At 49.3% G+C, this 12,768-nt stretch overlaps 1 protein-coding gene across 1 annotated transcript in view; it reads left to right on the plus strand.

Annotated features, from left to right (window-relative positions):
• Window positions 1-12,768, plus strand: part of PLCG2 (phospholipase C gamma 2) — a 146,045-nt gene that overhangs the window by 65,427 nt on the left and 67,850 nt on the right. Inside the window, exons 6-7 of the mRNA XM_060131083.1 lie at window positions 7,357-7,441; window positions 8,964-9,047. Coding sequence (XP_059987066.1) covers window positions 7,357-7,441; window positions 8,964-9,047 — 169 coding nt within the window. The remainder of the gene's footprint in view (window positions 1-7,356; window positions 7,442-8,963; window positions 9,048-12,768) is intronic.

Genomic DNA, 12,768 nt, shown 5'->3' on the forward strand with positions numbered 1-12,768 from the left:
AAGATGTGTCAGCATCACGTCAGTGAGGCAACAAGTAACCTCTACAACTCACCTCTCTTGTTCCTGAAAGTCTTTCCATCCCTGAGGCATTCTAGTGTCAGGCTAGTGTCATCCATCACTTGTTGATTTCAGAGCCTCTGTGGTCTCTTGTACACGTGCCCCACAGGATGCTTTGCAGATGGTAACCAGGAAGCGGTGAAGAGTTTAGTGACGTTGTTAGGTCAGCCAGCAGCTCAGTCCGTGTCTCTGTCCATCTTCCTTTCCCTCCCTCCTCCTCTCAGCCAGCGTTCTGTGGTCCCACACCTGGGCCTGGCCCATGTTACGGAGGGTGGATCAGACGAGGTCCCCGCGCTGGGGGATTTTATATACACTGGCCTCTTTCAGTCTCGGAGGTGGAGCCTCCCATGACTGTTTCCCTTCTCTGTGGCTTTGAGGTGATTCACAGCTGGGGTTGGCACAGAGCTGAGAGAGGGAGCCCTCCTGGGCCCTCTCTCCACATGGTGGGGTATGGCGTTGTGCATCTGGTTCCACAGTCTGCTTCTCCAACTTCTGTTGTCAAGAAGTGGGAGCCTCCCTCCAGCTCTCTCACTCAGAATGGATTCTTGCAAGTCCTTTACAGAGAAGTCCTTTCCAGAACCTTCAGCAGACAGCAAGTCTTTCTCTGGCCATGATTCCTTGTTCCCTGCTTGCCGTTCCCGCTCCCCGACCTCCCTTCCGCTTGGCGGAGCCCTGCTGCTCTGTCAACACGTGGAAAATCCCACCTTTCCTGTGGTTCTGGGAGGCCCAGAGGGAGTTTTTCAAAAGGAACTTGACCAAGGTGCCAATGAAAGGGCAACTGACTTCTGCCAGTCTCCCTCCTTTCCTGTCTCGCACAGTGGTCCCGTTTCCTGGAAGAAAACAAAGGAGCTGCAGCACGAAGGGAAGAGCCTGGGAATGGGAGGCAGACTGTGGGCTGGCCCGGCTCGGGCAGTGTCCAGTCCCGGGTTTTTGTTGGCCTGAGCATGTTTCCCTTTTCAGCCTCTCGAGAGGCAACATGGCAGCAGCTGGCGTTTGTGAGGAGTCACTTTGTAACCCCTGCCGTTCTGAGCACTCTCCTTACTTAGGGAATTGGGGAAAGCTTATGGAAAGAAGGCTCTCAGGCTGGCGAGCTGGGCACCCTCTGGTCCATTTTATGAGGATACTGAGGCCAGGAGAGGTTAGATCACTTGTCCACAGCAGCCTAGCTGGTCAGCTGTGGCTTAGCTGATCACTGAGCTGGTAAGAGGCAGAAATCTTCCCTTCCCCACGGGGACCTCCTTTGACTGAAAATTACGTATGGGTTTCATTGTGGTGAAATATACATAACATAAAACTTGCCATTTCCAGTGTACGCTTCTGTGCGTTCATGTTGCTGTGCTGCCATCACCATCCGTCTGCAGAGCTCTACCCCTCTTGCAAAACTGAAGCTCTGTACCCATTTAGCCCTCACTCTATTACCCCCTCTGCAGCCGCTGGTAACCGCCGTGCTATTGGGTTGGCCAAAAAGGTCGTTGAGGTTTTTCTGTAAAATGACATTTACGGAAAAACCTGCACGACCTTTTTGGCCAACCCAATATTTTCTGTCTCTGTGAAGTTGACTCCTGTGGGCCTGTGAGCGGAAGGATGCTGCATTTTGTGACTGGCGTACTTCACTGGGCACGATGTCTTCATGGTTCATCCACGTTACTGTAGCAAGTGTCAGAATTTCCTTCCTTTTTAAGGCCGAATAATAGTCCACTATGTGCATATAACACGTTGTGTTTATCCGCCCATCTGTCCATGGACACTTACTCCAGGTGCTTCCACCTTTTGGCTGTTGTGAGTACTGTTGCTGTGAATATGGGTTTCTAGTCTCTGCTTTCAGTTCTTTTGTGCATTACCCAGAAGTGGCATTGCAGGATCAAATGGTAATACTCTTCCATTTTTTGATGAACTGCCTACTGTGTTCCACGGCAGCTGCAACCATTATACATTCCCACCAGCAGGGCAACAGGATTTCATTTTTTTCTCACTTCCTTGCCAACACCTAACCTTCCTTCCTTCCTTCCTTCCTCCCTCCTTCCCTCCCCTCTTCCCTCCTTCCTTCCTCCCTCCTTCCCTCCCCTCTTCCCTCCTTCCTTCCTCCCTCCTTCCCCTTCTCGCCTCCCTCCCTCCCTCCCTCCCTCCCTTCCTTCTCCCCCCCCCACCCCCCTTCCCTCCCTCCAGCCATCCCAGTGGGTGTACAGTAGTATCTCATTTTGGTTTTGATTTGCATCTTCCTAATGACTACAGATCTTGAGCATCCTTCCATGTGCTTTTTGCCATTTGTATATCTTCTTCAAAGAAATATCTAGACAAGTCCTTTGCCCATTTAAAAACATCACATGGACTTTTTTTTTTTAGATATGGTAAACAAGCCTATGTTTTATTTAATTTTATTTTTTGGCCGTGCTGCAAGGCATGTGGGATCTTAGTTCCCTGACCAGGGATTGAACTGGCGCCCCCTGCATTAGAAGCTCAGCGGCGTAACTGTTGGACCACCAGGGAACCCCCAAGCCTATGTTTTTTTGTTTTTCTTAAACATCTTTATTGGAGTATAATTGCTTTATAATGTTATGTTAGTTTCTGCTTTATAACAAAGTGAATCAGCTGTACATATACATATATCCCCTTAGCCCCTCCCTCTTGCGTCTCCCTCCCACCCTCCCTATCCCAGCCCTCTAGGTGGTCACAGAGCACCGAGCTGATCTCCCTGTGCTATGCGGCTGCTACCCACTAGCTATCTATTTTACGTTTGGTAGTGTATATATATTATGAAAGTAACTCATGTTCGTTATAGAAAATTTTGGAAATACTGAAAACTAGAAAAAATTTGTGTGAGTTTGACATTAAATGGTAGGCACTGTTTAACTCCGGGTACAATTGTTTTCAGTAGATTTCCATCCTCAACTTTATTGGTTTGTGTTCATTTTACTTCATTAATATGTAACTATATATATGACTTTACATTGTGTTCTTCTTTAACTAATTTTAAAATTTTGGAATAATGTTACATTTAGAGAAAAGTTGCAAAGATGGTACAGAGATTTCTCATATACCCCTTTGGCCAGTTTTCCCTACGGTTCACATCATTCATGTCAAAACTTGACAAACCACATTTGCTATATGACCGTTAGGTGAACCCTAGACTTTATTGGAATTCACCATTTTTTCCACCAGTGTCCTTCTCCTGGTCTTGGATCCCACCCGAGACCCCACATTGTACTTAGTTGTTCTGCCCCTTTGGTGTCCTCTAGGCTGTGACGGTTTCTCCATCTTTCCTTGTCTTGCATGACCTTGACAGTTTTGAGGAGTAGGTCTCAGGTATTCTGTAACATGTCCCTCCATTTGTGTTAGTCTGATATTTTTGTCATGATAAGACTGGAGTTAAGGGTAACCTGAGGTTGTGTTTGGGAGGAATATCACGGAGGTGAAGGTCTTTTTCTTCACCTTGCTCAAGAGATGCCTGCTTTCACCATGGCTTGTCAAGGGTGATGGAAACCTTGATTACTTGGCCAAGGTTGTGTCTTCCAGATCTCTCCTTTGTAAAGGCCCCCCCCACCCGCCTGTCTCCACTCTATTTTCTGGGAATCAGTCACTAAGTCCAGTCCACATGCAAGGAGGGGAAGCTATTTTCACCTCACCTTAAACCATAAACACGTTTACATTTTGTTGCAACTCTTTGGGAACAGTATTAACGCCTATATTGTAATTCAACCAATGGGATCTGATATTTGGCTTGAAAAGTTGCCTTTTGTTTGTCATTTAGTTTGTGTCCGGTTTTTATTAATGTTCACAGTTTCACTGAATTGCGTTCAGAGGGAACGTTATGGAGCGACCCTCACGAGAAGCGTGTTTCGGGTCATCGTAGGATTCTCGGTCTTAGTGCCAGTCTGTCCCGTCGGCCGGACGCTCTCAGCTTTCTTAGAGTCTTCCCCCTGTTGTTGCTGTTCACACCGGTGGGGGCTCTCGAGGTCGGGGATCCGGCTGGTTCGGTCTTTGTAGTGTTGGTCAGATGAACGAAGCCCTCCCTTTTCATTCGTAGACATAGCATCGTAACAAGGGACAACCAGAACGTTCTCGTCCTTATAACATTTCCAGGCCTGGGGAGACTGAGTCAAAGGCATGAATCGTTTAACATTAATCTGGACCAGGTTTCCAGAAACCCCCTCTTTTTGAGTCTCTAGAGTTTAGTTGCCTATTACCTGGGAATTAGGTTCTAAGGTCAGTGCATTAGGGGAAAACTTCTTCGGTCAAAATACCCCTTGCGAGAGCCCCTGAACCTTCAGGGGTGGAGGGTGGTCACTGGAATTGCATTCCTCAGGGTGAGGCTCACGGGCTGAGTCCTGCAGAGGGGCCAGCAGACCTACGGGCTGGGAGCAGGTTGTCTCTGTGGACATCTCTTTCCCACTTTGCCCCTTGCCCCTCGGCATGTGACACTGACTTTGCATAAACCGAGTGTGCACTTCCTGTTCTCGCTCAGCCTGGCCTTCAGGAGGCGGGAGGGTTGGGCGTGCAGGTGGGAGGCAGGTGTGCGGTCCAGTTCTGTCTCCAGCAGGCATGCAAATAGGTTCCCTGCGGTCAGCAGTCCTGGCTCCAGCACGTCGGACAGCCTGGGGGGGCTTTACCCGCAGAGGTGTGCTGCCTGTCCTGCAGAAGTTCTGTTGCACTGGGTCTGGGTGGGGATCATGAATGTGCCCTTGTAACAAATTCCCAACTGATGTTGATACTGGCGTTCCAGGGACCCTACTTAGAGAAGCAGACTTCTAGAGCTGCACTGTCCACCTGTGACTATTTAAATCTAAAGTAATTAAAATTAAATAAAAATTTAAAAATTCAGTTCCTTGGTCGCCCTAGGCGCATTGGACAGCCCTGATACGGAACGTTGCCATCATCCTAGAAAATTATGTTGGGCAGCGCTGAGGTTTGAATCTCAGCACTAACGCTTACTGGTTGTATGAGTTTGGGTAAGTTCCTTGACTTCTCTGGGCCTTTGTTTCCTAATCTGTAAGAGAGATCATAGTTCCTACCTCCTGGGATTGGTTTGAAGATTCAGTGGGTTCATTTGTGAGGAGTGCTTGGCCAGTGGCTGGCTTAAGGCAAACACTAATGAATGTTTATTACTGTTACAAGAAGCTGGGGGTGGTGGAGGTGTCGGTTACCAGCCTCAGGGTGGCAGGTAAGTTTCCTGGGGCTGCCAACCCAGTTGTTTGGTAAAGGCTGCCCCAGGGTGCAGCGTTGTAGCATCTGGGAGCATGCCAAGCTGAGGAGGGAAGCTGACATGATTGTTCAGTGCCCGTGGGGAGGGGGTAGTTTTTGCCATCCCTCCCCAAAGGGGTTGCCCTGGTTCCCTAACGCACGGTCACAGGCTGAGCCTGCAGGAAGCAGAATCTGAGATGGGCTTTGTGTGCAGGAAGCTCATGGGGAGTGTGTGCGGGTCCACACCTGCGAAGGCAGCTGGATTGTGATGCAGTCACAGTCACGGCCTCAGCTGGCCCCGTGGGGAGCTCCGGGGAGGCCCTGCAGAGCTGTCCTGAGTTACGGCCAGAGGGCAGACCATGATCTTGGCTGAGATCTGATGACAAGTCCTGGACGGGGAGAGGGGTGAAGTTGGGAGCTGCTGGCTTCCTACCCGCCAGCAGCTCCACGGGCCAGTCCTGGTCCACGTGCCCAGAGCGGGGAGTGAGGGCGCGGCATGGGGAGTGGAGTGGAGTGGCTAGTCCCTGCACAGGAGCCCAGAGAAGCTCTCTGGCCCCCACCTTTACCTGGGGGCTCAGTTGCTCCACTGTAAGGCGGGACCTTTGGAGCCGGTGGGCTCAGATGCCCCAGTGCTCAGATTCTCGCCCCCCGGGCCCTGTGTTTGCTCCACCGGCCCCCCCGGCAGCTGCACTGGCTCCCAGCTCCCCAGTCCCTTTGTTCCTGGGGGTGGGAAGGTTTCTTGGCCCCGTTTCTGCCTGGAAGTTCTGGGTTCCCCAGGGGACGCAGACCTCTTCCTCGGTCCTAGATGAGCCGCCTCGGCTACCAGCCAGGCCAGACCCTCTCCCTGCCTCGTTTTATAGCGCCATCCCCCCACCACTCCTCGCCCTTCATCCTGCCCTGGCCAGGCTCTTCGTGGACACCCCGGGGGCAGGGTCCGAAAGGGGGTCTCAGCCAGCCTGCTCGCTTCTCTGCGCGGCCAGCCCCGCCGGGCCTGCCGAGGGCTTTGTGCTGCCTTCACCGTCTCTCTGGGAAAGCCCTGGGTGCCGGCCCCAGGAGTGGTGGGAGGCGGGGAACACATGGCCCATAAAGGTCTCCCACATTAGGAAGGCCGTTAGACGAGAGACAGGGATGCTGGAGGTGGGGACACTGGGGTGGCCAGGAGTCCTCTTGGCGGTCTCCCGGGGCAGCTTCCGAGTGTGGCCTGCTGCTTCCTCCCGGGCGTGCTGGCAGAGGCCAGGTAGACAGTGTGGCGGAAGCTGGCCCGTTCCTGCCCACAGCCCGGGCAGACTTCCTTCCTGGCCACGCACAGCCCCTTGCTAGTCTGACGTCTCCAGGAACGCAGAACAGTTTTCTCTGGCCACACCAGAGGCCGCCCAGACCACCCTCTCGCTCTGCCGGACACTTGGCTCTGCAGCCACAAGGGTCTGGATCTCAGGCCCTTGACCCGCCACCCTCCGTCACTGTTCATGGCGTTCCCTGAGAGGCTTCAAATGCAGTGGTTACAGGCAGACCCGGAGGCAGGCTGCACTGGAGTCCGCCTCCGCCGCGTGGTAGCACCCAGCGTCTCTGAGCCTCGGTTTCCTCACCTGCCGCGTGGAGTGATAATGGTGCCCACCTCCTCAGGTCGTCAGACCAGCTCCGACCTTGAGCCGCATACCCTGCCCCCATCCCCATTGCCTGTTCTGAACCCTGGGGCTCAAGAATGCATACTGTGTGGGGGGTGAGGTGTAGCGAGGGGTGAGGTGACGTCATTGCCTGGAGATCCCCGGGGCAGCCTGGCACATAGTAGGTGTTCAGAGAAGGTTGGCTCCTTCCCCTGCCTGTCTCTGGCCTTCAGTGACCTCGTCTTGGCTGGAACCCCTGTGACATTTCGCGTCTGCCGAGATTATCCGACACCATTTCTGCCCTCACTGCAAATCTCCAACGTGATCCGTGTCCACAGCCATCCCTGAAGGGTGGAGACCAGCCTTGCACATCGGGTGTCTTGATCCCAGAGTCTCTGTTCCCAGTTAGTGCTCACTAACAGCTGGTGGTGGGAGATGGGAGCTGACGGGAGTAGCCAGATCCTCCACTCTTGACACCCCTCAAGGCTGACGGGGCTGGGGTTCCCCTCTTTTGCAGCATCAGCCTCCGAGAGTTGAAGACCATCTTGCCCCTGGTCAACTTCAAAGTGAGCAGCGCCAAGTTCCTCAAAGATAAGTTCGTGGTAAGTTTTGTGTCTCAGCCTGGCGATTCTGTGAACCCAGGGCTACGTGTGCCTTTCCCATGAAGCCACTACGTGCCTTTGAGCTCCACTGAATGGTGCCCAAGGAAGTCCCCCGCCTCCAGATTCATCCATCCTAGTCCAGACAGAGGGATTGTGTGAAGACCTTAAGCCCGTGTTCTCAGTCATGGCAGAGGACGTCATCCACGAAGACCATGTTCACCGAGCTGCTTGACTTGGGACGTTTCCACCAGTCCAACTTTCCCTTTCCCTCACTATCCCACAGCCTGTTTTCCTTTTAATAATATGAACACATGTGTTTCTTCTGGAAAATATTATGGAAGATTCCTTATGTAGGTTGCCAGGGATGTGGCGTTTTGTATTCAGGTCCTGATAGCGTAGTTGTCAGAGGCGACTCTTCTCTGCCCTTCCCCTCTCCTCGCACCCACCCCTCCCTTCATCCACTGATCCTTCCTCCCACCCATCCTCCCATCCCTCCATCCCTCCATCCCTCCTTCCGCCCATCATTTAATTTGTTTACGTTCTTGTGTAATTAAGCCATTGGTAGATCTGAGGCGGGTCATTCCATGAGTGATGGGGTAGCATAGGTCAGGTGGGGCTCTTCTGAAGGGTGTAAGGATGGAGGTGATCCATAGGCATTCTTTCTGGCCTTCAGAGAGATATTGACTCTCGTCAAGGAGCCCAACAACACTCCATCCCAATAGTCCCAGTTGGTGGACTCACAGGGCATGTCACCGGATTCCTCAGCTGAAGAAGCTCATTCATTTTTATACCAGTGAGCTCCCGGAACAGTTAACCCACTTTATGGCTTATCCAGCCATCTTTTGGCCCGCCCCCATCATTCGAACTGGTCCAAGAAGGCAAAACCAGAGGAGGGTGGGGACTGACAGAAGAGAGATGGGAGAGGCATTTACCACTGACCGCCACGTAGTTGGAATTTTGTTCCTTATCAAGCCTTTACCATGCAGGTGCTACGTGGATGTTCTCTGGTTTGGTTTCAAGGAAGTCCGAGGAGGGTAATGGTGGTTCTCCCATTTTACAGATGAAGAAACGGAGGGTCTGAGAGGGTCAAGTGATTTGCCCAAAGCTGTTAAGCCATTCAGGGGACAGACCTTGACTGGAGTTGAGGTCTGTTAATTCTAAGGGCTCGGTTCATTTTCTTATGCTTTTAAAAATGACCTATCTGTACATACCCTATAAATATGTCTAGATTTGAAAGTGTCTTCTGCCCCCAGAAGGAGGAGTTCTGCATTATGGCTCTTGGAATTCTGGCGAAGATCCTTCCCTTCTGGGGAGTCAAGGGAAGGATCTCACCAGGGATCCCTGGTGGGTATGTTCTCCAGGCAGATAAATTAGGAAACTTGTGGATAGTTGGGTTCAGAGGAATGCAAGTTTGATTTTAACCAGTGTTGTAGCAGAGCCATGGTATTTCTGTGAACAGGGAAGAGGCATTCTTGTGGTGGACAAGAAAAATCGTGTGGTCACTTTTTTTATATATTTACAGGAAATAGGCGCACACAAAGATGAACTCAGCTTTGAACAGTTCCATCTCTTCTATAAAAAACTTATGTTTGAACAGCAGAAATTGGTAAGATGATTCTTTTTTTCCCATTCACTTTTTGAAGGTTTTGATAGTCTTACCTTTTAAAAATTGAAGTATAGTTGATGTACAATATTATATGAGTTACAGGTGTACAATTCACAATTTTTAAAGGTTATCCTCCATTTATAGTTATTATAGAATATGGGTTATAGCCCCTGTGTTGTACAGTGTATGCTTGTAGCTTATTTTATATGTAATAGTTTGTACCTCTTAATCCCCTACCCCTATACTGCCCCTCCTCCCTACCCTCTTCCTACTGGTAACCACTAATTTATTCTCTGTGAGTCTGTTTCTTTTTTTGATATATTCACTAGTTTGTTGTATGTTTTAGATTCCACGTGTAAGTGATATCACATAGTATTTGTCTTTCTCTGTGTGACTTACTTCACTTAGCAGGATACCCTCCAAGTCCATCCGTGTTGTTGCCAATGGCAAATATTTCATTCTTGTTTATGGCTGAGTAGTATTCCACTGTGTGTGTGTGTGTGTGTCTGTCTGTCTGTATATCTGTATATCTATCACATCTCCTTTATCCGTTCATCTGCTGGTGGACACTTAGGTTGCTTCTATATCTTGACAATTATTAATCATGCTGCTGTGAACATTGGGGTGCATGTATCTTTTCGAATTAGTGCTTTTCTTTCTTTCGGATACATACCCAGGAGTGGACGTGCTGGGTCATATGGTGACTCTGTTTTTAGTTTTCTGAGAAATCTCCATACTGTTTTCCACAGTGGCTGCATCAGTTTATATTCCCATCAACAGGGTAGGAGGGTTTCCTTTCTACACACCCTCCCCAGCGTTTGTTACTTGTGTTCTTTTTGATGATGGCCACTCTGACGAGTCTGAGGTGGTATCTCATTGTGGTTTGGATTTGCATTTCCCTGATGATTAGTGATGTTGAGCATCTTTTCTTGTGCCTGTCGGCCATCTGCATGGGTAAGATGATTCTTGAGCAAATGATCGAATGATATTTTTGTTTCCCCTGTGTTTCAAAGTCCGGCATGTTCCTAAGAGACCCATGAGATGTGTTCTGTCTCCCTTCTAGTCAAGGAAATATCAAGTGGGAATGGCAGTGACATCATATTTTCATCTGTTAGATTGGCAAAAGTTTTAAATGTTATAGAGCTATGGGGACAGTGTGGGGAAATGGTGCTCTCATACCTTCGCGGTGGGAATATGAGTGGCCGTCAGTCTGATTGGAATTTAGTCTGAGCCTATTAAAGTAAAAAAAGTTCTACTAACTCTATCATCTTGTTCTGGAAGGAAATTTACCAAATTATTAATAGTAACTTGTCTCTGGGTTGAGGGATTTTTGCATGCTGTTCTTTTTATACTTTTATTCCTTGTTAATGAGAATATGTTTTTCGATTAAGATAATATGCTATTGGGACTTCCCTGGTGGCGCAGTGGTTAAGAACCCGCCTGCCAATGCAGGGGACACAGGTTTGAGCCCTGGTCCGGAAAGATCCCACATGCCACGGAGCAACTAAGCCCGTGTGCCACAACTACTGAGCCTGTGTTCTGGAGCCCGCGAGCCACAACTACTGAGCCCGCATGCCACAACTACTGAAGCCCGCGCACCTAGAGCCTGTGCTCCGCAACAAGAGAAGCCACCGCAGTGAGAAGCCTGCGCACCGCAATGAAGACTAGCCCCGGCTCGCCGCAACTAGAGGAAGCCTGTGGGCAGCAGTGAAGACCCAACGCAGCCAAAAATAAATTTAAATCAATGAATTTATTAAAGAAAAGATAATATGCTATTTTAAAATTAAATTAAGATGTGCGTACATTTTGACCTGACAGTGGCATTTTGGGGCCTCTGTTTTAGAGAAATGAAAGCACTGAGGCCTAAGAGTGTGTCACTAGATTGCTTATTGCAGCATTATTTATGCTGGCAAAATACTTGGGAGCCATCTGAATGCCTCTCAGTAGAGCAAGAGCTGGGTAAGTTATGGTCCATCCATACTGTGTGACACTGTGCAGCTGATTAAGAAGCCTGAGTCCATTGTGTTTCTGTCCATCTGGAGGGATGTTCATGGTATTTTGTGAGGAAAACCAGCTGCAGATTCATGCAGGGAGCTAGGTCTGATTTTTTGGTAACAAACAGTGCTCCTCCTATATATGTTCGTGAGTGTTTTTTATGAACAAGGAGAAGGTATGGAAGAGTATACACACCTCATGTTTAATGTTTTTTTTAAATAGGTTACTGTGGTTTAAATTTATTTATTTTATTTATTTATTTTTGGCTGCATTGGGTCTTTGTTGCTGCATGTGGGCTTTCTCTAGTTGTGGCGAGAGGGGCCTACTCTTCGTTGCGGTGCGCAGGCTTCTCATTGCTGTGGCTTCTCTTGTTGCGGAGCGTGGGTTCTAGGCACGCAGGCTTGGTAGTTGTGGCAGGTGGGCCCTAGAGCGCAGGCTCAGTAGTTGTGGCTCGCGGGCTCTAGAGCACAGGCTCAGTAGTTGTCGTGCACGGGTTTAGTTACTCCACGGCATGTGGGATCTTCCCGGACCAGAGCTCGAACCCGTGTCCCCTGCATTGGCAGGCGGATTCTTAACCACTGCGCCACCAGGGAAGTCCCTCATATTTAACGTTGAGTTTATGTATGTCCTGGAGGGATTTGGAAAGATGCTCAGGAGAGATAATTCAATTTGTCTTTGCACCACTCCGTTTTCAACTTGTTCCAAGTAGCACATTACTTTTGCAATAAAAAAAAAATGTCCCATAAAGCATAAGGCTTAAAAAGGGAGGCATTCAGTTCAGTGCAGGGAGTGGCATGCCTGGTGTGTGGTTACTGCTGTTACTATTGGAAAAGGGCTTTGCAGGGGGCCGAGGTGGGTCCAGAGCAGAGCCGCGAGGGAGCAGAGAGTGGGTAGGACTTGCAGCAAGACAGATCTGCTTTCTTCGGCTGTGTGATCTTGGGCCAGCCACTGACCACTCCCAGCCTCGGTCTTCTCATCTGTGCAACTGGGGCTATGATTCCTGCCCCACCGGGCTCTGCGGAGGACTGACGAGGGACTGGAGGTCAAGAGTGCAGGCATTTTAAAGTGACGAGTGTGAAAGACAGTTATCAGTTGCCTTCTCCCTGCAGGCTGGGCACAGGATGAGGCCTCTTGATAGGTGACCACTGGCCTTGGGACTTCGGATGTATCTGAGGTAGAGAAATGGGAGAAGCATTTCTTGTCTGCGTAGATTGGGGAAAAATACATTATTTCATAGAGTAAAAGATTCAGTTGCAGTGTGTTCACTTTTTCACACAAGTGATAATTAGTTCTTGGTTTGCCAAATAGAGTAGAAAGATCGTAGGCTTTGGAGGTTGAAAGACCTGTGTTCCAGCCCCAACTTGACCTCTAACTGACCAAGTGATTTTGGGGAAAGCCATCTTTCCCCCTGTCACTCAGCCTCCTCTGTAAAATGAAGGTATTAAATCAGGTCATTGGTTATACAACTTTAAAGCTGTCTAACCCTGCTCCCCTTTTTTGTACGAAACCTTAATTAAGAAAACTCTGCTGCATAAAAGCTGATCAGAACACTTTTTATGTGAAAATCTGTATCTTTCATTCATAATCAATTCTTGAGAGCAATGAAAATGTTGTGATGATAGTATATAAATGAAATCCAGAATAATGACAATTGCTGTCTTAGGCAGTTGACCAGAACTGAGAAAAACTTGACTCGCTCAAGATAAGTAGTTGCAAAAAACAGGTT

Source organism: Lagenorhynchus albirostris, chromosome 19 (assembly GCF_949774975.1).
Source record: "Lagenorhynchus albirostris chromosome 19, mLagAlb1.1, whole genome shotgun sequence".
Classification (NCBI taxonomy): Eukaryota; Metazoa; Chordata; class Mammalia; order Artiodactyla; family Delphinidae; genus Lagenorhynchus; species Lagenorhynchus albirostris.